Source organism: Larus michahellis, chromosome Z, assembly GCF_964199755.1.
Source record: "Larus michahellis chromosome Z, bLarMic1.1, whole genome shotgun sequence".
NCBI lineage: Eukaryota > Metazoa > Chordata > Aves > Charadriiformes > Laridae > Larus > Larus michahellis.
This window is the reverse complement of record NC_133930.1, coordinates 20,420,839-20,443,361: the sequence shown is the minus strand read 5'-3', so window position 1 is coordinate 20,443,361 and position 22,523 is coordinate 20,420,839. Positions and strand designations below refer to the sequence as shown.

The 22,523-nt window shown below is 42.0% G+C and overlaps 1 protein-coding gene across 3 annotated transcripts in view; it reads right to left on the bottom strand.

Annotated features, from left to right (window-relative positions):
• MAP3K1 (mitogen-activated protein kinase kinase kinase 1) overlaps positions 1-20,956 on the bottom strand; it is a 62,097-nt gene extending 41,141 nt beyond the window's left edge. The window contains exon 1 of one of the 3 annotated variants that reach the window (XM_074570237.1): positions 20,842-20,956. In XM_074570237.1, the coding sequence (XP_074426338.1) occupies positions 20,842-20,849 (8 nt within the window). In that variant the 5' untranslated portion in view covers positions 20,850-20,956. Of the gene's footprint in view, positions 1-19,316; positions 19,414-19,713; positions 20,214-20,841 lie in introns of those variants that run through there. The other 2 variants (XM_074570238.1, XM_074570236.1) reach the window with 2 other exon arrangements.
• Between the last annotated feature and the right edge of the window lie 1,567 nt (positions 20,957-22,523).

Below are 22,523 nucleotides of genomic sequence, written 5' to 3'. Positions count from 1 at the left end.
AAAATGGAAGGCCTGGGAATACAGTAACTTAAAGAATTCCCACAAAGACACACACACCACTTCAGTTTGCCCCTTTCTTTTGAAATCCTGAGGCAAGTTTTAAAAAGTTGTAATCATCAAATCTGCTCCTGTAGGTAATTCAAAAAGAAAAAGGAGGGTAACTCAGGTACCCTCCCAAGTATTAAGAAAATTAATTGGTGCACAAAGTACAGGCTTTGCTTTCCTTATTTTTGCTTTGATTAAGTTTATCCTAAGATGATCTTTGATTTCTCTAGGTAGAAGTCATTGCATGTTCTTGATTACATGTCACACTATCAGCATTAACACACAAGAATGATGTAAGAAATCTTACTGTTTCAATGTTCAGAAAAATCTTAAACCAGAAATGCCATTATATACAACTGCATTTAAACTACAAAAACCAAGTAATTCTCACAGTGCTGAGAACTATGGACTCCAATACATATTACCATGAGTTACACCGCATTTCCTAGTAATATATGCAATCTACTACCTCAGCTTTCCTGAAAACTTCTTTCCCCTTTAGGAAGGGGGATGACGAGGCAGAGAAATAATACTTAAGGTCAGGACATCCAATATTACCATAAAATGCTTTATGTATTCAATTAGTAAGTTTCACTCCAACTGGCAGACAGAAAATCACAAATGACCTACTTGACCTTTTGAGGAGGAAAGGAGGAGAAACTGTACAACTACGCTGCATGTTAAAACTCTAAAAGAAGCTGTCCATGCAAGCAGACATTCCACAGATCTGTCAGTGTCATCATGTACATACAGCCCCGAGAGGAGAAGGAAGGCAAGTTCCATTTCATGAAGGACCCCTTTTCCCAGGGGTCACTATACTAGCAAGGAATATTAGAAATAAGTTCTGATTGCACCATGGCTTGTTAAAAAAATCACTTTTAAGTCATACCTAAACAAATCGGAAGATGATTATCAATTACTACAGACTGTGAAGAAAAAAAAAAAAAAAAAGAGTGCTCAGTTAAATTAGTTTCCTCACAAACAGTGAAGCCAAAACAGAAACACTGCGTGTTCGTATCTTGGAACGTGTTCCTAGGCATCTCAGCAGTTCTTCCTGCTCTAGGCATTGAAGTTTCTGACAAAGCTTAAGAAGTCTGTAGTTTCCTGCTTTGCAAAACCACCAAAACGACTGTCACTTTTTCAACATTTAACAGGCAGACAGGAACAGATTACTGTACTTTGATGTTGATAATGTTTCATTAGCATGCTGAAAAGTGGTACATCAGCTATGAAGGAAAGCTGGCAGCAGAATTAAAGATAAACAAAACCAAAAAACAAACTCAAATTCCTGAAGGCATCAACAACAAAAAGGCAATCTCTTCCCAAGGCCTAGACAGAGCAAGACAAGGCATTTGTCAAGATGCATTCTCATGCTACCTCTTAAATACAAATACAAACAAGGACAGAAATTTCAATATACACATTAAAGTTATATTTGCCACAGCACAGATGGCACAAAGAAAAAGGTATTTACTACTGGAAGCTAAAGCAGGCTTCATAAGGACTCCTTCCCTTGCAGAAGTGGGGAATGAGAGAACATTTTGCAGAAGTCAGCTGCCTGCTTTCAGTTTCTCTTGTCTGGCTAAGAAAACACCTCTCTATTGTTGTAGCACACAAAAATCTCTGTGAAACTCAGTTCATGGTAGGTAGAAATCTGCAAAACAGAAATTATTTTCAAGTGCTGTTCTAACACCTGAGAACATTTTATGAAGCAATTCCTTTTCTATGGATCACTGCATTCAAAAAACCAAAATGGTTGGACAACGTAGAAATACAGCTGTTTGTTGCAACAATTAAAAAAAGGGAAACGTGTGACAAACAGTCTTACGTGGCATTTGCACTGAATTGTTATGAATAGCACAGTACACAGTTCACTCAATTTAAAGTACATAATAGTTAAACAAACCTAATAGATATGATCAGCACAGAACCGAATTTTACTATATGATCTGTCGCAATTCAGCTTCTGCTTACTCGTTTAAGTAATAAACAATTTACTCCGATAGAGCCATTAAGAACACAACAGGAAGCATTTCGCTGGAGATCAGGACTTTGTTTCCTTGCACTGCAGAATACACTGGCTGGGACCGTTCTTCACTGTAAGCATGTAGTTACTTTTCCTCAAGTCCACAGCAAACTCACCATCTGTTAAACATTCAGATGCATGAAGTAAGCTAAGAGAAAAAAGTATAGGGCACTTGTGACTTGCAATTTATCTCAGAAGACTTTTACAGCAGTATTTTTACATGTTCATCTCGGAGCAACAAACTCAGATTCGCTTTGGTTTTTTTAGGGAGAGTTGCTTTGCATTTCACAAAATGCAAATATTTCTCTTACAAAATTATTCTCTTTAGAGCAAAAGAAATCTTGTGTACATACAACACACAATACATCTACCTGAAAGTGGTACAGTAAAGAAAATATTAGCTAACTTGGGAGTTGTTACTATGTTAAGTAGCACCTGGCTGTTCCATTTGCAACTCACATTAAACTACTTATATATCCATAGGGTATGGGTATCTCTTATCCATAGGACAGCATACCATACTCCCTCCTCAGTCCAGGACCCAAGAAGCAGACAGAGGTGTTCCCATGTATGTAACAGCATTCATTTCAACGCAACGTTCCTACCAAGAAGTAAGCAGAGCATTAAATCTATCCCATGAAGGAAAGTGTTGCCAAGAAAAATGATGATCAATGTGTGAAGCAAGTTAGTTATCTGGACTTTTTCTTTTAGTTTACTCAATCAAAATATCTCTAGTTTTTCTCCCTTATGAAGGGCAGAAGAATTCAAATGTATGAGAACATTGAGCAAAAATGCCTATGTCTGATTTAACACAATGCACAAGTGTCAGTAGAGGTGGGGTGGGGGAGGAACAGTTATCCTCGTCTGAATCTTTTCCTGGTCTCGTATATCCACCATTTAGTACAACTGTAAGCAAACAAGATGATATTCCAACTGTATACCCCTTCAGTGCTTCACAAATTGTCATTTACGGCTTATTCTTCTGGGTTTGCCTTTGTTGTATAATTTGTTTCCCACTACTTTTAACCATTAGTCTGTAGAAGTGGCTTCCAGATTTTACAAAATCATAACAAATCCTGCATGGTGTTTTTATGCCCGTGTATCTACGACACCTTTCTAACTCCCAAGTGAAATGCAATGTAAATGGTTATCTGATAGAAAATTTCATATCGATCTGCAGGTTAAGATTTGTGCATCTGCAATGAAATCAAACTGCATAATTCTGTAATTTCTCTAATTTTAAAACCCTAAGAAAATATCCCAGAAAATAATAAAACTAAGTACTTTGCAGGACCTTCCTTGGTAGTAGACACTATTAAAAGATATTTCATAAATGTAAGGAGTTTTAAACAATACTATTAGACCTAGACATTAGTGTAATTGAGGAAAAATATGTACTTTATTTTTTAATCTTATGTTTGAAAGCCATCTACATGATTTTTGCAACTACCAGAACAGCTTTAAATTATCATTCCTTGGGTGTCTGTGCTTTCAGTAAAAAAGCTGAGAATCAGAAACCCACCTCCCAAAATCTAGCACAGAACCTAATTCTGGAAATATTTTTTCCTTAACTTTCATCCTACTGTTTAGTGCAGCGAGTAACAACAAATGGAAAATACTTGAAACATATGCATACAACAAAGGCAAACCCAGAAGAATAAGCCATAAATGACAACGCTGAACCAGCTCCAGTGTGTCAGTCAAGCCAAGACCTGTCTCTCTTCCTCTCCACATCCCACTGTGAGACACAAATCCCTACCAACACAGACTACAAGTTTTGAGGCTGACTAAGAAGCCATTTTCTCTTACAAAAGGTCCAAAAGCCTGATCATTTGCAAGCGTTGCCATTTCACTTTGGGACTAACCTAGAAGAGAGTTCCTCAGTCACTTCACAGCACTAAATTCACCAATTAAGATACCCTTTCTGCACTGCAGTTTTAACAGGATTTTCAAAAACTAATGCATACATTCCTGCAGCAAGTTTTTACTTCAATTTATTACCAGTTTCTCATGAAGGTTCTCCAGTAGTTTTGAACACGATGATGCCCTAAAATAAGAAAGGCACTAAGTGAATCTGTGCTTTCAAGTGTGTCTTAATCCGGTTTCTGGAGCTTTTCTAGTTCAATTTTATTTCAGTGGTCTACGGGAAGGTTAAACTAATGTTGACTGAATCTTGCGTTTCTCTTCAAAACCATCTTACAGTTTCTTCATGCAACGACAAATTCTGGTCCATTAAAATGATGACTTTAAAAAACCTTACTGGTTTTCAAATTGGTGGATAAAAGCCAGATAGTATCTCTTCAAAAACATTTAACAAAAAGCACCTCGAGCAAGTTGCATATTTTGAGAAAGCTAAAATTTTGGCATTACTCTCAGAAGGTCCCTAACCACTTCCAACTTCAAATAAATTTAATATTGTGCCCTCAATCCTAAAAAAAGTAAGAGCAAACTTTGAGCAAACTGGCTGATAAGCATACTCTTCTGTTAATTTGTTCCCACCACCAGGCTCAGAAAAAGAGGGCACTACATTTCTGAAAAAGGCGAAGTGACTGCTGTTCTGGATTGTTCCCCCCCTTGTAATGTGAATACATTACAAAAGCTTCACAATTCATATGGAAGTATCCATAGGAGTAATTTGGTTTTCTAAAAAAATGCCAAGCCTCCCAAAGCTGTTACCAAATTTAGGCTTCACATTTAAGTAACTAATTCTATATTTCAGCTGTATTTAAAATCCAACCTCCACTTTCTGCATAAGCAATTCTAATCAAAGAGGGCACAGTAAAGAACAAAGAACAGAAGATGCATTCATCTCCATAAAACACATAAATCAAAGACCGACAAGAGAAATTCAGAACTATTAATTGAAATTTAAAAGAAATTTGAGTAACTCAAGTGGGTTTTTTTTGCATGAACATTCAGACAGAAGTATATCAATCTAGGAAGCAGCAATAGAAGACAAGAATGTGTTTTAAAAGTCCAATATTGAAAAAAAAAGAAAACAGAACACTCAATAAAGAGATATGACAGTTACTTTGAAAAAAAGCCTAATCACAAGGAATATGAAACTACAATGAACGAGAATCCAACTGGATATGAAAAAAAAAATAAAGAAGAAGTTGTTAGCTAGAAGTTTTGGTATGGTTTGTGATCTTATTCAAGTACCAGTATGTACTTAAGCACAGGTGAGACTCAACTCACCAAATCCCTTTTTGATTTGATGAAGCACAACTCATTTCTGTTTGAACTGATTTCTGTAATTCTCTGTACACTCCATTAGGTTGAAGTATCTTCACATTGTAAAAATCTAAACTTGGACAACTCAAAAAAGGGTCTATCCTTGTGGCTTTATTTTTTTTTCTTCCTTCTGAAGCGAGTTATTAGTTGCTCACTCTGTACTAGACTCATTAGACCAATCTACAATTTTTAAACAGATTTCATTTATTTGCAAGCAGCCATAACTGTCTCACTCAAAATTAAGCAAAATGAAAACGAAGAGCTAAGTACCTTCAAGAACATCAGTTCTTATTTAGAAAGATCAAACTGTCAAATCTGCCTTATAAAGCTTTCCTCCAAAGTTTCTCAGGTGTTTTTTTTTGCAGGAACAGTCATAAGTGAAATCTCTCAGCTTCATGTTGTCCACACCTCCACAATCTACTTGACAATTTAAATCATAATACATATAAAAATCAGTAGTAACCTGAAGCAGAGTGGGGTTTTTTAAGCAATACATTTAAAGGTAAGAAACACAAAACACAAACTAGGACTGTCACTTGAAACAGTAATACCTACTCTAGTAATGAAATTGTCATAAAAATGTGGGAAATAGGAGTGCAAGGTTTCACTGGACCAGTTTAAGAAAGGGGAAATTATCTCCCTTGTTACAGAGGAAATATCTTTCACCCAGAGGAAACCAATAACAACTGAAGTAATTCCCTGAAGTGCTACCAAGAAAGCTACTCATCAGCTGTGCTTCAGCATATGAAAGGATAAAGCAACAACAAATTAAACAGGTGATTGCCAAGTAGTCTAACCAGCATGGCAGCTGTGCTATAGTCTCATTTATGACCACCCTGCTGTGTTACAACTCCTCTGGACAGACCTTCAACCTTATTAAAAAACAACTTGTGTTTTTTACACAATATAGTAAGAAATCTATCCCAGAATTTGTCTGATTATTACAAATTCATAATCCAATTTCATTTTCTCTCCTTTGCTACACAATATAAGTTTTCCTTCGAAAGAATGAGAAAAGTAAGGGGAAAAAATCCACACCTCTTACAACTCTGGAAGGTGCTGTAGTTTAGTGACATTGCCACATATTAAGAGATTACAAAAGGAATTTTAGGTCAAATCAACGCATGATCAGATGTCTTACATGTTTAACTACCATCACTGAAACACATTTGCAATTTACTTAGGTCAATGAAAAGCATACTATTCTGAAAGACCTTTACAAGACAAACGTCTAAGAAAAGAGGATGTAAAAAGCATTTGCTTTAACACAGAGATATGTTCCTAATTAAATTTTAATAAAATATTCAAAGATGAAGCAAACATTTGCGATGACTAAAGACATCAGACTCATTTTACTTACCATGAGGACTTGTATCACAGTAGCAGCCTCTCAAAAATGGGACAGTAACTGGAAAGCAGTCTCACTAACTTTAAACAGGTGTGTAAGTGCTTTTCAAATCACAATGAAACTACATCATATATATGAAAGACGAGAAATAAAAACTAGTTTTTCCAGGAACCACTGGTGGAACTACGGTTGGGGGAAAGTCTGTGTGTGAAACAAGTCATGCCCTTGTTTCTTTCTAATGGACTTTTATGGAAATATTTTTCCCAACAAGTTAATCTTATACCAGGTACTGGAAGTGACCTGGCTGTGAACTAGATGCTGAAGATTGATGTCACCCACTGAATTAATCGCTACACTAAACTGACAGGCAATCTGCGATTAGGGTGCCAGAGCCGAAGTCCATGCAGATGTCAGAAGGAAGACACACCTTTGAAATGGAGTTGGAACAAGGGCGACTTCAGCCCAGACTGCACAGGACTAGTGAAGAACACACTGTCACGCAATCTTATCCCGGAAAACTAAAGGCGTTTGCATAGCCAGCTTCAGCTGTGTTTCCAGCAACAAATACTACATGAACATTCAGATACAGGACCCAAACTGTCTCTCTTTGAACACTGCAAACAGGGAAGGTCAACACTTTCAGAAGACAGCCTTTCCACCTCCTTGCTTAATAAGTCTGGGTTAAGCATTAGCCAGCCATGCATCTAAACAAAGTTAGAATCAAGCTGCTATACAAATACGGAACAGCACAGTTCTTAATTCTTATACCCTGGCTGCCCATTTGCAGCTTCTGAAGGATTAAGGTAGTTAAACTGAGTTAAACATTTCAAATCCTGTAATTATAGATTATTTTAGTGACTACAAATAAGTATGCAGTAACCCAACAAAACCTTATCAGAAGTCGCCATGGTAAGAACCAGCTACACTGACCACTTCCCTTGTGAGAGCCAGCTTTATCCCCTCCCAGTTATAAAAACATGCCATTTATTTGAACATGGAAAGGGAGTAACAGCGCTAGACGCATATTGTCTCATTTCCCATTTCCTTTTAGGTATCAAAATGCAGACCTTGTCACAATAAGGCTCAGAAACGCAATGAAGCAGACATGGAGCCTTGAGGAGAGGAAGCGAGATGTTGGTTCTGTAAAGTGAACTTAGGGGGAAAAAGAGCAAGTTCTACACAGTATTTTTTATTTTCTGAAAGTGATGGTAAAGAAGCCTGAGGAAAGACTGGATAGACTGATGTTACTGACAAATGCCAAAAACTTGCCCAATTATAACTACAATGAAAACTTTGACTGCATTTATGCTTATGCACTAGTTATTTGTGGTTTTAAGCAAAAAAAAAAAACCAAACACAAAACAAAAAACTTCTAAAAACTTCTTTAGGGCAAACCCCATAGGCCTGCTTTGTGCTTCCACCAAATCATAAATTTATTTGTTATCACGTTTGCTGCACAAGAAAGTGTTTTGAAATCCGTAGGCAATGCTGCGTTCTCTGCCAGAGATTAACCAAAAATACTTAATGGAAAAAAGAGCCTTTCCTTCTTAAGGTTCCAGCTCCTGTAACACAAGCTGTGTTCTCCCCACTGAGGGGAGACAGAGCACAGCTGGTCCCAACTAGCATAACCAGTAGAGCTCTTTTGCACAGATGACACGGTTTCACAGATCTGAAAATGTTGCAATTGCATAAATCAGTCCTCCATCTGTTTTTGGCTTTGTTCCAATCCAGTTTACCTAGTTACTAGTTGTGCAAATCAGGGACACGCGTAGCCCTTTTGGCTCTACAATCAGAGAAACTTCATGTACATTTTGTACCAATGGTAACTGGAGAAGTTAAATTTGTTCAGTAGTCTTTCCCTTACAAACATTAATTGGAAAGTAATTCAGCTCTGTTACAATAAGCTGGAAGAAGCAAACTGAATATTTTTTTCAAAAATCTTATGGCTCCTTAAGCCGTTTGTAGTTAAAAAGTTCCGAGGTATATTAAACGGAAAAAAAAAAGGGGGGGAAAAGGAAAAGGAATAATCAGCATGCACGAAAACACAATCAGCATGGCCTAGGCAGAAGCAACTTAAGACTGCTAAACATACATAAACTGAAACACATTTATATGTGGAAATTCTGCTAGAATTAAGAGGTTTGTAACACATACCACGCTACCAGATCTTGAATCCTTTTTTTCCCCAAGCTCTACAGGCACCTGCTGCCTGAAGCATCAAGATGGTTCATCTCACTTGCCTTATGAGTCCCATACCATGTTTGATGTAGCTGAGGGCCACAAGATGCACAGCACTTACCTAGACATTATGAGTACAACAGGTTTTGTGCTATCATCACCCTACTGCCAGTAGCTTGTCAGAGTTGGCAAGCACAGAACCTTCACTCAGAACCCCACAAAAGTCACATGTAACTCCAAGGCGGGAATAGCGGTAATTTGGGTCCTGATTTTCCTATGAATTGGGATTCATGTTTTGAACGAAACCCAGATTAGTTTGACCTAGTGATAAACCTTGCTTTATTTCAGTCTAACACACCAATATCACAAATGGGACAGATAAACAAGAAGTGAACACTTGTTCACAAAGAATACCAAAAAAGCCTATAAGGCTCCACTTTTGCATAAGGGTTTTATCAGATGCTCACTCATAAGATTCCGTTTAAGTCCCAGCTATTTACAGCTATTTAGGTCTCAACTATTCTATGCACATGTGAGTAGTTTAAAGACAGTGGAAATATTTATGCATACAGCTAAGCCACTGCCTAGAAAGAAATACTTTAAAAAAAAAAAATTACTTGTCAATTTTAAAAAGTCAGAGACCAATTTTGATGAAGCTTTTATGGAACTTTGTCTACGTGGTAGAAGCTGGCAGATTGCCTACTAGTTCCCCTTGCTAGCTCCTCAGCAGTCCACCCTGTGGGCTGAAAGGAAGCCAAAAGCCTTTTAAGTTCTGGCTGTGCTCTCCCCTGCAGTCCTGATTCACAGGGTCTACAAGTGGCCTGCCCTGGCACTGGACCTATATGCCCATTTGCGGTCAATTTTAAAATACAGGAATGTAATTCATACACGGCTGATTTCAAAATGCCAAAGCAATTGTCCTTCCCCACTTGACTTTGCCGGGCATCCTTCACTGGTGGCAGAACTGTAAAATAATGCCACAAACATGCAGCTCAGAGCAGGTCAGAACAAGCAAACAGTAGAGCATACTAATTTTCTGCTGAGGTACTAAGAGGAATTATATACTTCAGCATATTTAGTGGGACAAGATGGTTTACCATTGTACCTGAACATGCTGGAACTTAACCACATGCTTAGAAGTCAAAACTGAAGATACAGCAGCACTGTTCCTCTTACCACACATACATATACATAACTTTCTGAAGAGCTAATCTATACTTCAGAATCTTCAATGTCAATAATGTAGTTTCAAGATTAAGTACAATTACATTCCAAATCAGTTTAAAAAGACAAATATTAAACAGTTTCCTTAGTTTAATACAATTAATTAGAGAAAACAGGGGAGAGATTTGGTTAAAGACAATACCTTTCTGAGAAATGCCAGAGTTTTCACAAAGGTTTGTGATGTTAGCAAACTTATGTAGAGTATCCCAAGAACAACAGCCAAAGACAGTTACTAACACTGGTACAGACAGCAAACATTTGAATGAGTGTCATCAAGACCTTTCTCACAGACATCTCATAGGGCAACTTTCAAAGCCTCCTGACAATTGTATTTTTTCCTTCAGAAAGGGAAGTCCAGCTTCCACTGTAGAAAAGAAACAGAATTTGTAAGAGCGTTTAGGCATGTAGTCTGCAAACCCTAACTCCTCTTTAACAGACAGACAAAAGTTTAGCCTGAGAAATTCTTTTGGGCTGAAGTGATGAGCACCCCAGGTACAAGGAAACACTTCACATTTGTTTATTTTACTGATCTGCTGCTTTCTAACACTTTCCCCCATGTTTTCCATCCCCAGGAGAGTCCCTTGGACCCATCTGGCTTTGAAGTACCTATACAAGGAAAAAGCTTTCTTTTTAAGAACTGAAACCTTCACTGCGTCCTTCACTGACAACATAGCTCAAATGAGTGACAACAGTAACCATTTTGAATGAAGGCGTACTGACCTGCATCAGACGCCAAAAGCAAGTCAGGCATTGCACCACTGTAACCCACTGCAGCAATTCTGAATTGCCCTGTATCACCTAAGCCAAGCACTTTGCCAGACATTAAAATTTCTCCTCACTCAGCTTGCTGAGGTTATCAGTGTATATTGGTTTACGATACCAAACACGTCATTACACATGAAAGCACCTTACAACTTTGCACAGACGGAAGACGCATTAGTTTAATCAAAAAATACTTTCTTACTCAGTTCCCACAAAAAAAGGTAGCCCGAGAGTCAGTCTGCGTGTCAGTCTTCACAGTGAGAGAAACCAAATAGATCAGTCATCCAATCTTGCATGGCTTAAGGAGTTTCATTTCATGTTTCTTGTACACAAGGCCAGGGCTGGGGGTGGGTGGGTGGGGAGGGAGCTCCATCTCCTCCCTCTTCCTGTAATACTGGCCTAAAACAATCTGCATGTCTTTAAGACCTCTTCCCCACCTACCCCTGCTCTTCCTCCCAAGAGCCTCTGGGAGGGATAAGAAACATGCAGTTGCAACTCAGAGCAAATTCTTGTCAGGGAAAGAAACTAGAACTCTCAGTTAATTTTAGGAAGGTATCTGAAGAAGGTGTGAACAAGCCTGTGTGGAGCAAAACGTACCGGTGCAGGAGATCCTGTCCCTAAACTTGGAGGTTCAAAGAGAAACCTAGATGTGCTAGTTACAGTGACCTTGTCAGAAGCCACTGCGGGGCAGGCAGTAAAGAGCCTGGCTGCGTTTGCTCAGCAGTATAGAAGAACTAGTTTCCATGCTTACCATGGAAAACCTAATAGAAACCCCAGTGCCTCTGCGCTTCCTACAAGTCCAGGGCATTTCGTGTGCCTGCAGAGGTCAGGAAACCTACTGTATTGAGATCTTCATTACAAATAAATGCAGAACATACAGTTAAGAGCCCGAAGTAATGTCTCCTCTATATTTGCAGAAGAGCTCATTTTCTGGAACTATATGCAGACATTATTGAAATAACTTTTAAAAAACAAACTTATGCATATCAATGTACTGTTAGGAGAAACTACATCCAGCTCCACTCTGTTTAAAAAACAGCTGTTCACAGAATCACAGAATGATAGGGGTTGGAAGGGACCTCTGAAATCATCTAGTCCAACCCCCCTGCCAGAGCAGGTTCACCTACAGCAGGCTGGACAGGAACATGTCTAGGCAGGTTTTGAATGTCTCCAGAGACGGAGACTCCACAGTCTCTCTAGGCAGCCTGTTCCAGTGCTCTGCCACCCTCAAAGTAAAGAGGTTTTTCCTTATGTTCAGATGCAATTTCCTGTGTTCCAGTTTGTGCTCGCTACCTCTTGTCCTGTTGCTGGGCACCACTGAAAACAGTCTGGCCCCATCCTCCTGACTCCTACCCTTTAGATGTTTATAACCATTGCTAAGATCCCCTCTCAGTCTTCTCTTCTCCAGGCTAAACAGACCCAGGTCTCTCAGCCTTTCCTCATAAGAGAGGTGCTCCAGTCCCCTGATCATCTTCATAGCCCTCCACTGGACTCTCTCTAGTAGTTCCCTGTCCTTCCTGACCTGGTGGACCCAGACCTGGACACAGTACTCCAGATGTGGCCTCACCAGAGCAGAGTAGAGGGGGAGGATGACCTCCCTCAACCTGCTGGCCATGCTCTTTTTAATGCACCCCAGGAGACCATTTGCCTTCTTGGCCACAAGGGTACATTGCTGGCTCGTGGTCAACTAGTTGACCACCAGGACTCCCAGGTCCTTCTCTACGGAGCTGCTTTCCAGCAGGTCAGCCCCCAACCTGTACCAGGATATGGGGTTATTCCTCCCCACGTGCAGGACCCTACACTTGCCCTTGTTGAATTTCATTAGGTTCCTCTCCACCTAACTCTCCAGCCTGTCCAGGTCTCGCTGAATGGCAGCACAGCCTTCTGGTGTGTCAGCCACCCCTTCCAGTTTTGTATCAGCAAACTTGCTGAGGGTACGCTCTGTCCCCTCATCCATGTCGTTGATGAATATATTGAACAAGACTGGACCCAGTACTGACCCCTGGTTACAGGCCTCCAACTGGACTCTGTGCCGCTGATCACAACCCTCTGAGCTCTGCCATTCAGACAGTTCTCAATCCACCTCACTGTCTACTCATCTAACCCACACTTCCTAAGCTTACCTATGAGGATGTTCATGTAACTATGAAGATGTTACGAGAGACAGTGTCAAAATGTTCACATTTCCATTTCAAGTCCGAACTGCGTAAGAACTTTACACAACCACAGGAGCCATCACCTATGTTTTATTTATTGAATAATACAACAAAATTCATAAGTAATATGAATCCTTGATATGGGAGATCCTTTCAAAATTTTTAACACATTAGCACTGTTTCAGTGAGCTTCCATGCTAGTTACAACTGAGATATTTCCTTACACTAAACAAACAAGTCTTTAATCATAGGCTAGGCATTTATGTTAGTGAAATAACAAACATTGCAGATGTATTTTATGGGAACACTTACGATACTGATTATATATCTGGTGGTAAGGCTAGAACTTGAAGAGAAAAAAATTGAAAGGAATATTAGTGTCACACCTGGCAACTCTGCAGTCTGAAAATATGGAGGAAGTAAAAAAAAGTGTAAGATATGATAAACTGAGAAAACTGTCACTGACTACACATGAATTTTCAAAGTACACATTCAGCAACCAGAAATTAAGGTACTGTCATCATTCAAAGCAATTGAATATTGCGTTAACCATGACAATAAAGAAACACTTGCCTGCTAGAGTGTATTAACCTGACAAGCTCAATAAACTTTACATGAACTGAAAACTGGAGGTCACTGCAAGTGTCACCACACATTTCAGGTATTTGCATTTTGTATGCCCCTCCAGACGCAGAACAGTTAAATACTACCTGAAGGTAATGGGGAGACCCTATTATCCACTGAGCTCTGAAGCTTCCCTTTAAACGAATACAAAGAATTACTAAAATAAAAATTCTACACGCATTTATTGGCAGTAGAATGGGAGGTATTACTGACTGTTTTAAAAAAATGAAACTGTTTCTCAATTTGGTACTATCACGAATTAGATTTTCTTCCTTCAACACTTAAAAATATTTACAGCAAGCACTTTCAGAATCTGAAAGGAACAATCCTGAAGATACAAGCATGACGGTCATACAGAACATAAGAAAAAAAAACTCAGGTTATTTGAGAGAAATAACTAGTGAAATGAAATGCATATCTGTGGGCCAAAACAAAGAATATTAGTTGTACACCTTTGAGGGTTAACTACCAGCTCACAAAAGGACCAGATCATCATTGCTGACGGCTAAGCCAAGACTCACTTCAGCATTCTCAAAAGCAAGATGACTGGATGGTCAAGAGGAGGGTGGGAAAGAGCTCAGAAAACAAGATGTCAGATGTGATCAGATGTCAGTGTGGTGTAGCAGACACAACTAATTTTTCAGCACTTTACTCCCACCTTCCACAGTGACCCTGGGTAAGTTACAAGAAGCTGCAGTGTCAACACCAGTGTGAAATCACTGATGAGAAATACTAGGGAAGAATTTAAGTCACTCAGTGTAGTAAGAACATTAGCAGCCATTCCACTACAAATTAGATTATTAGGACAAGAGAGATGAGAACAAACAGTATTAGGTTATATTTCCAAAAAGGATGCAAATAGTTTACACTTCGGGAACGCAAAAGAGACAGTGTGAAATAAAGGTAGACTGACTTAAAATACAGTTTAATCTCATAGCAGAGAAACAGGAATACTCAACAACATTCTAAGTTTAAAGAAAAAAAACCCACACTTTTGCAAACATCTTCAACTCCTTAGTTATCAGATGCTGAGCACTACTAAAAAACTGGACATTTCTGAGCAAAATTGAGAGCTTTTATTAAGACAGTTTGAAACGTTTCATCAGTTCCCAGACAGAAGGTAAACAATTCCCAATTTCAAATGATTCTTAACTATCAAGTAAATTGAGCTGCTGTTTTTTCAGGACATTTTTCAGTGAAGATTCAACAAAACTGATCTACTAAAAAAAAAAGCAACAAACAAACAAAACCAAAAAAAAAAACCCCAACCCCCCAAAAAACCAAAAAAAAAATCCCCACCAACAAAAACCAAAAAACCCCCAGAAACCACAAACCAAGAAATGAACAAAAAACCCCAAAACACAAAAAAAACCCCAACCAAACACATCTTATAGGAAAAAAATAATCAAGACTTTTCACCACCAAGCAGGATTCTCCAGTTCTGCAGCATGGTGAGACAGGAAATCGGAAGCATCCCGCAGGCAACACACTCAGCCTACGGGTAAAGATAAGAAGGGCGGGAAGCAACAGAAAGCAACTTTCCACTTAGCCACATTCTCCTAGTCACCTAGAGACAAGTAACGAAGCCCTCTTAAAGGCTTTCTGTTCACTTTGCTTCAAGCCAAAGAATGAACTGTAATTCTAGAGTTTTAGGTGAGAGCAGAGCAGATAAAAAGTAAAATAAGACCACCTTTGGGTCTTCGCAGAGAATCTGAGATTAGCAGTAGAAACTCAGAACTCAAACTAGATCCATTCTCTTATCACCACTGCTGCTGAAAACTAGCTTTACAAGTTTGTTTAAAGAACTGCTATACAGCACCATATAATTTTTTTTATTTAAACAAGCTTAAGCCAAGTTTCACCAATACTGGAAGCCAGCAAAAGCCAACAGAAGCATTCCCACAGTCACCCCACCCCCAGCCACTTGCTTCCACTCCCGCCCCATCCTCTCCTGCACCAGGATAAACTCGTGCACAGCTGGACCATCACCTTTACTCCAACTTCAAATGACAACAAACACATTAGCGCACTAAAAGATCTTGCGGAGTTCAAGCCCATGATACAGAAGGAAAAACTGATCTTCAGATCTCGTACTCTGCACGTTTGATGTTTGGGTAAGGCACAATTGCACATATCTACACACAGGTATCGCACCCAGCAGTACTGAGACTCCACTGAGCGACAGTGGAGACTGAACCTTTAGTATCACTAAATCCAATGAGACAGAAAGCTCCAGATTAGTTAGTTACAATCTATTTACTTTGCATAGGAACAAAGAAACTGCCATACCGGATCAGACCATTTAAGCAGAACCCTACCACTTGCAATAACTAAGAGTGATAAAAATCAGACACGGTAGATGATGACCCTCTTCCCAAAAGTATTCTCAAGCCAAAGAGCACAGAAGAAGTAGGAAGTGAATTTTCTCTTACAGTAATATCCAGCTCAAACTGGAAACAGAAGATTTAGTGTCTTATTTAAGCAGGCAGTTAAAAATATTCAGCATTATGGATTTGGTTAAAATTATATTGTACCTTAGCTAGGAATAGCTAAGGTCAATAATAAGCTGTATTTTTTACCTTTAGCTACATTTTGACAACACGAACAGAGAAAGTAATTATAATTTCAGTAAAGAAAAAAACCCAACACAACAAAAGCAACACACAACCAACCAAACAAGAAAAAAGCAAGTCAGACCTTGGCCACGCTGTGCTTTCACTGTACGTGCTCTCCCTCTGTTCCCACACCACTGCCCAGTCCAGTGCTCTGTTAAAGCATTCATGCCCTCCTTTCAAAGTCATCAAAGGTGCTACAAAGTGACATGCAGAGCTAAACCTGATGAGCTTTTACTAGTACAGTTGTACATAGTCAAAACTTCAGTTTCACTGTGTGTCTTTCATGTCTCTAGCAGGCGTCAAAAACAGCAACTGCAGAAAATACAGTATAAATATCTACAAAGGTTGTCTTGCAGCTGAACTATCTGACAAGTCTGACACATCTAGCATATACGTTTTCAAATTCAAACACAGTTTTCACACAAGTCACACAGTACATGGTTACTGTATGCACAGCAGATGAACTGCACCATTTCCGGCTTTTGATTTTTATAGAAGCATGGCTATGGCGGTATAACTAATCCTGCACTTGGGTATGTAATAAGTCACTTACACCAATTTCAGACGCAAATAAACATCACTTAAAGGGTCTGCATGTTTTAAAAGAACATTGTTAAGGTTGCAGAGAAGGACATGCATTTTGCCTTCACGGATTTCCCTCAAGTTACAAGAAATCATACCACAGTTGCCACTGAATTCGCTGTTTGAATCTTTTTATATAAATCAAATCAATATACTGTCAGTACAGATATGGGATAAGAGGTCTGAAGCACTTTACGTTGAAGCTGTATTTCCTAGAACAACAACTCCCCCCTCCTCTTACAGTGATATAAAAAGATCTCTTACAATGTTCACAGCTTTTAGTGAAAATATTTGCTCTACTGCCCCGACAAGAAGAACGCTTGAGAGATTAAAGAAAAAAGATAGTATTTACATTTCGGACTTAACAGCAGAGTCAATTCCCCTTCTCAGCTTCATTCTGAGGCTCATGCAGGTCTCCCAGCATAAACAGAAAATGTATTTAAAAAGAAAGTAACTGTAATACCAAAGAGACTGATAGGGGGACTTCGGAGCAAGCACAGTACCTTTTAACTAACAGTAGATCCTTACAGGAAAGTACAACTGCTGTATTTAAAAACAGAATAGAAAACTTCCACATAATACATTATTTTGATTATGTCCCTCAGTTTGCCTCTTAATAAATGTCTGGGCAACAGCTGCACGCACAGTTTTAATATGTAATACACAAACTGTTACTCATAGAAATTAACCTGTCTCCTTCAGCTACAGCAAGTCAATTAATAATACAGTAAGGGCAGAGAGACGTTTTAAATTCCTGATACGGCCTGACAAAGTAGTACTTTGTCTAACATGTGTTTATTGGTAACATGACATACAGAATTACTGAGATACTCTACATGAGCATTTATAGGATATTTCTGAAGAACAATCACTATTGATGTTACCATGCATTTTCAACTGTACTTATGATAAATTCAAAGTAGACTACCTCACTAAAAATACTAAAGAGAAAAGCACTTGGCATTTAGTATTTTCTCTGATTTGTTAACGTTCCAGGTCAAACATCAGAGGGCACTTAGGAGAAAGGTATTAACTTTTACACATACTCAAAACACTGACTTCTCCAAATGCAGGTACTTAAATGCAAAACTTGTCCATGTGAAAGGAAAAAAATCCACTGCTCTGTCATTACTGCTGTGAAACTGACTAGCAGTGATGGACTCAGTGTTCCAGCATCAATGCGACATATATTAACCTTCCTGAACCTCTAATAACAAGCCTAACTCCCACTTGCTATCACCACGAGATTCCGAGTTGTTTTAAAGGTATTCCTACACTGTTTCTTTATTTCCCTTGAAAGCCATGAAGCTAGTTATAATCATATGACGAGATACAGTACATTATAATTTCATTACTTGACAGAAGTAGACAGTCCTAAGAGTCATAAAAAGGCAAGTTACTCGCTAAAACTCATACGTTATTTTGCCCCCTCAAACCACTTAAGATTTCCCACTAATCCTTCTGTAAGTACAGAAGCATTTCTTAACTGTCATGACCACACTGTATCAAGTATTTTTACACTGCCCTAGAAATAGACCAAAATCCATCTGAATTGCTGAGAATTCATATAAGCAGGACATTGCTCTAGAAAACAGTTCTTATTACAGTAGTCCCAAGATAAGTCAACCTTTAAAAAATATCCTTGACGTTCAACTGACATAAGACACAACTGAAAAGAATACGCAAGTCATGTGCCCAAACTGGAACTACATTTCTTATGAGGTTTAAATAATTAGCCAGATAAACTCTAAGGCAGCATTAAAATAGGTCCTTGGATGTTAATAGTAAGTCCCTAACCTGCACAGTCCACATCATATAAAACCTTACAAGAAATCAATATGAAATTGTCAACTTCACATCAAAATTACACTGTCAATACTGCAGTGTGCCTTCCCACACACATACCAGTTAGACCTAGCAAGTGTATGTTAAAGTTGAAATGTTCTCTGAAGTACTTAAACTGCTTCACCATGGACATGACCTCGCTTTCATCCTGAACACTTCCACACATGTCAAACAGGCAAGACCACAGGCAGTTCCATAAAACCTCAGGAAACTGGACTTATCAAATAATACACACAGAAGGCAAATACAGGCTACAAACACCAGGGCACTAAATGAAACCATTGAAATCTACCACCCAGACTAAACCACCACAACATTACTTTCTACTGGAAAAAGAGAGAGGATGTTTATGTTTGAAAGCCTTTCCCCCCTCCTTACTAAGAGTTAAAGAAATCAGTTCTGCAATAACACCATGCTGCGTATTGGAATTAAGACTTGCGAGAAGTCATTTAAAATAAAAAACAAAACAAAACACACACCCCCCCTCAATTTCGTGCAGCGAACTGCCAGGACCGTGCCGGGAGCGGCCAGGTGCCGGGCGAGCCCCCGCAGCAGGGGCAGAGCCGCTGCCCGACCCCGCCGGGGCTGCGGGACAGCGCGGGGGGCTCCGCTGGCCCCGCACCGCCGCCCCCGGCCCCTGCCACCGCCCCCGGCCCCTGCCACCGCCCCGAACTCACTCTTTCAAAGCCCCTGGGGGACTCCGGCAGAAGTTAAACACAAAAGCACCCCCCGCACACATACACGCCCGGCCGCCGGGCCCCGCGCAGCCCCACACCGCTGACAGCTGCGGGACGGCCCGACCAGGCGGGGCCGCCCCTCCCTCACCCCCACGCCAGGTGCCCCCCACGCAGCCGGGGGGAGGCCGGCCGGCCGGCGGGCGAGAGCTGCCCGCCGCGCCCCAGCCCTGCCGCCCCCGCATCCGCTGCCGGCCCGCGGCCAAGCGGCGGCCGGGCGCCCGCAGGGGGGGAACCGGGCGCCGGAGTCCACCGCGGGGGGAGAGCCGCGCCGCTGTCACCCGCCGCCGCAGGGGGTCGAGCCCTGCCCGCCCGCCCACCCCCCTCGGAGCCCTCTCACCTCCCGGGGGGGGACGGTTCCATCCTCCGCTCGGCAGCGGGGTCCGTCCCCGCCGGGCTCCCCGCCGGCAGCGGCTCCAGGAGCTCGGCGCAGCGGCTGGGGGAAGCAGCCGGACTGGCGGGGCTGGAGCGCGGCGGCCCGGGCAGGTAGTGGAGCAGCAGCGTGTCGGGGGGCTCCGGCGAGGAGGAGGAGGAGGAGGAGGCGGCGGCCGGGGCGGCGGCAAGGAAGAGGGGCGCCTCGGGCAGCCGGTCCAGCTCCACGCTCCGCACTTTGCGCAGCTGCTTCCGTCTCCAGTCAGAGCGCTGCTCCCGGCAGCCGCCGCCGCCGCCCGCCTCTCGCGGGAGCCCCCCGCCGCTGCTGCCACCGCCGCTCCCCGCCGCCGCACCGCCCTTCAGGCTCCCACAGGCGGCGGCGGCGGCCGCCTCCGCGCCGCCGCCCGAGGATAATCCCGACGACGAGGTGCGATTCCCCGCCGCCGCCGCCATTTTCTCTGGCGGGTCACATCGGGCTGCGGCGGATCAGGGGGGAGAAGGCGGGGGGGGGGGGGGGAAAGCAGCGCTCCGGCCCAGCTGCGGAAACGGCGCTGCCTGCGCAAACGGCGTAGAGAGGGAGGAGCAGGAGGCGAGTGCGGATTGGCGGCAGCGGGCGGCGTGGGGCGGGGCGGACGGCCTGTAGGTGCGGCGGGGGCGGGGCTGCGCGCCGCCCCGCCCCGCCCGCCCACGCGCAGGTGTTGGCGGTTGGAGGCAGCCGCGCCCGCCGCCGCCGTTTCCCTCAGGGGCAGGGCCGGGACCAGGACCGGCCGCCCGCCGCCGGTGGGGACGGGCCGGGACGGGCCCGGTCCGGGAGCTGGCGGAGGCGCCGGGCGGGGAGAGGATGCCCCCGTCTCCCCGCGTGTGGGAGGGCGGCGGGGGCTCCAGCGGGCCCCAGCCGGCCCCAGACGCCGCCGCCTCGCTGTGAGGAGCTGAGGCGCGGGGAAGGCCTCCCAGAAAGTCGGGCTGACGCCGCACCCCAGCTGGCAGCACCCCGTCCGTGTGCCCCCTCTCCCCGGCAACCCCAAAACGTCCTCCCCGGGAGCCGGCCGAGGGGCCAGGAGGCAGTAAAATCACTCGCTGCTGTGCCCGATCTTACCTGCTCATTCCTCTCTGGGATTAGCACGGAATTCAATGCACATCCTTGCTTGCAGCCTTCGTGTGTCCTTATCCGCGCTGCCCTCACTTAGCCCGCGCCGCTTCACCCGTCCTCAGATACTTTTCCATGTCTGGAAACTACTTAGAAGCGTTACTGTCTCGCCAGAGCACAGCCGGTTTCCACAAGTGCGTATGTACGCACATTTAGTTTAGATTACAGCCTGCCACATGTACCTACCGCTGCGGCCGTTTCCCAAGAGACTGGGAGGGAGAAGAAAGGCAGGAGACATCACATGACCAGAACCTCGGGGAGGTCCAAGTGAAATTTACTCTTGGTCTAGATTTCCACCCAACCACAACTGGGTGGATTTGTTCCTCAACCTCCGAGCTGGGGAGAAGGGACTTAAAACTCTGCAAGAACAGACGGGTGTGCATTGCTGTCAGAAAGGTGCTGGTTTGCTGCCGTTAAACAAGCCTGCCTATTTGAATGCTGATTTAATCTGACACGAGGAAAGGAAAACTAAATGTTGCTATGCATACCAGGTTGTTTTCAGGATGGTGTGATTTTGCATACAGTAGAGGTCACACGGTTCAAAGCACTTTTCTTTAGCTGAATATCTTAGGTTTATATCCCAGGATTTGCTATGTATCCCCGAAGTTTAACATTAACCGAGTATCTTGACAATGATTATTAGTACAGTCTCTTTGCTGGGATCACTGCTTTGATCTGAAGCACTAGTTGAGTGAGAAGTACCTCCTAACAGAAGCAGATTCTTTCTTGTTTTACATATGTGATCAGATGCTGACCTAAATGTAGAGTCTTCACTGAAGGATGTGACGAGCAGACTAGAAGAGGTCTTTCCCTCTAGACTTGCAAGAGCACAAGCCCGAGGAGACTGTTTGTACTCCATATAATTGCAGAATAGTATCAGTATGCAGATGGCCTCAAGGTCACATGAAGTGAGTCACGTAGGTGGTCTGACAAGAAGACACACTAGCTACCCTTGTGAAGGTTTTTCAGTAAAGGATGCTGTGAGAAAGTCAGTTACATTTGTTGTCATCTTTTAAATAGTGTACCTTTGTAATAAGCAGGTCATCTAAGTATCCTCTTGTAATGTACATTTAAAGATAAATTAATTCTCAATTTCATAAAAATAGTATTTGACACTTACTTAAAACCTCTACTATAAATTAGGGACGGTTTTCTGGAAGATTCCTAAACCAAGCCTTATTGTCAAAGTGAGGACGTTACTAAATGCAGCGAAGAATAGAGCAAAGTATGTGCTTTGTAGAAGTGGCAGGAGATTAGTTGCATGCAAATTCTGAAGCAGACAGTTGAAATGAACTCAAATTATTACCAGTTGTTGGCAGTGTAACCTGCATGTACACAGGATCGTCTAGTCTTCAATAGGAATAAAACCCCAACAAACAATGCCATATTATATCTTTTTCAAATATTCCCCTCTGCCATAAAATCACATTCACAGAAAAAAAAACAAAAAACAAAAAACCCCAAAACAAAACAAAACCACCCAAACCATGTATTTTTAAAGTATTCTAAATAGGAAAAGAAAACAGCTTTACAAATTTACTAAACACTTGTCACATGGAGAAGGAATACAGCTTTGAATAGCAGTTGGTTAGAAAAGGGCACAGAGAAGAAAAAGCAAATCTCTAATAAAA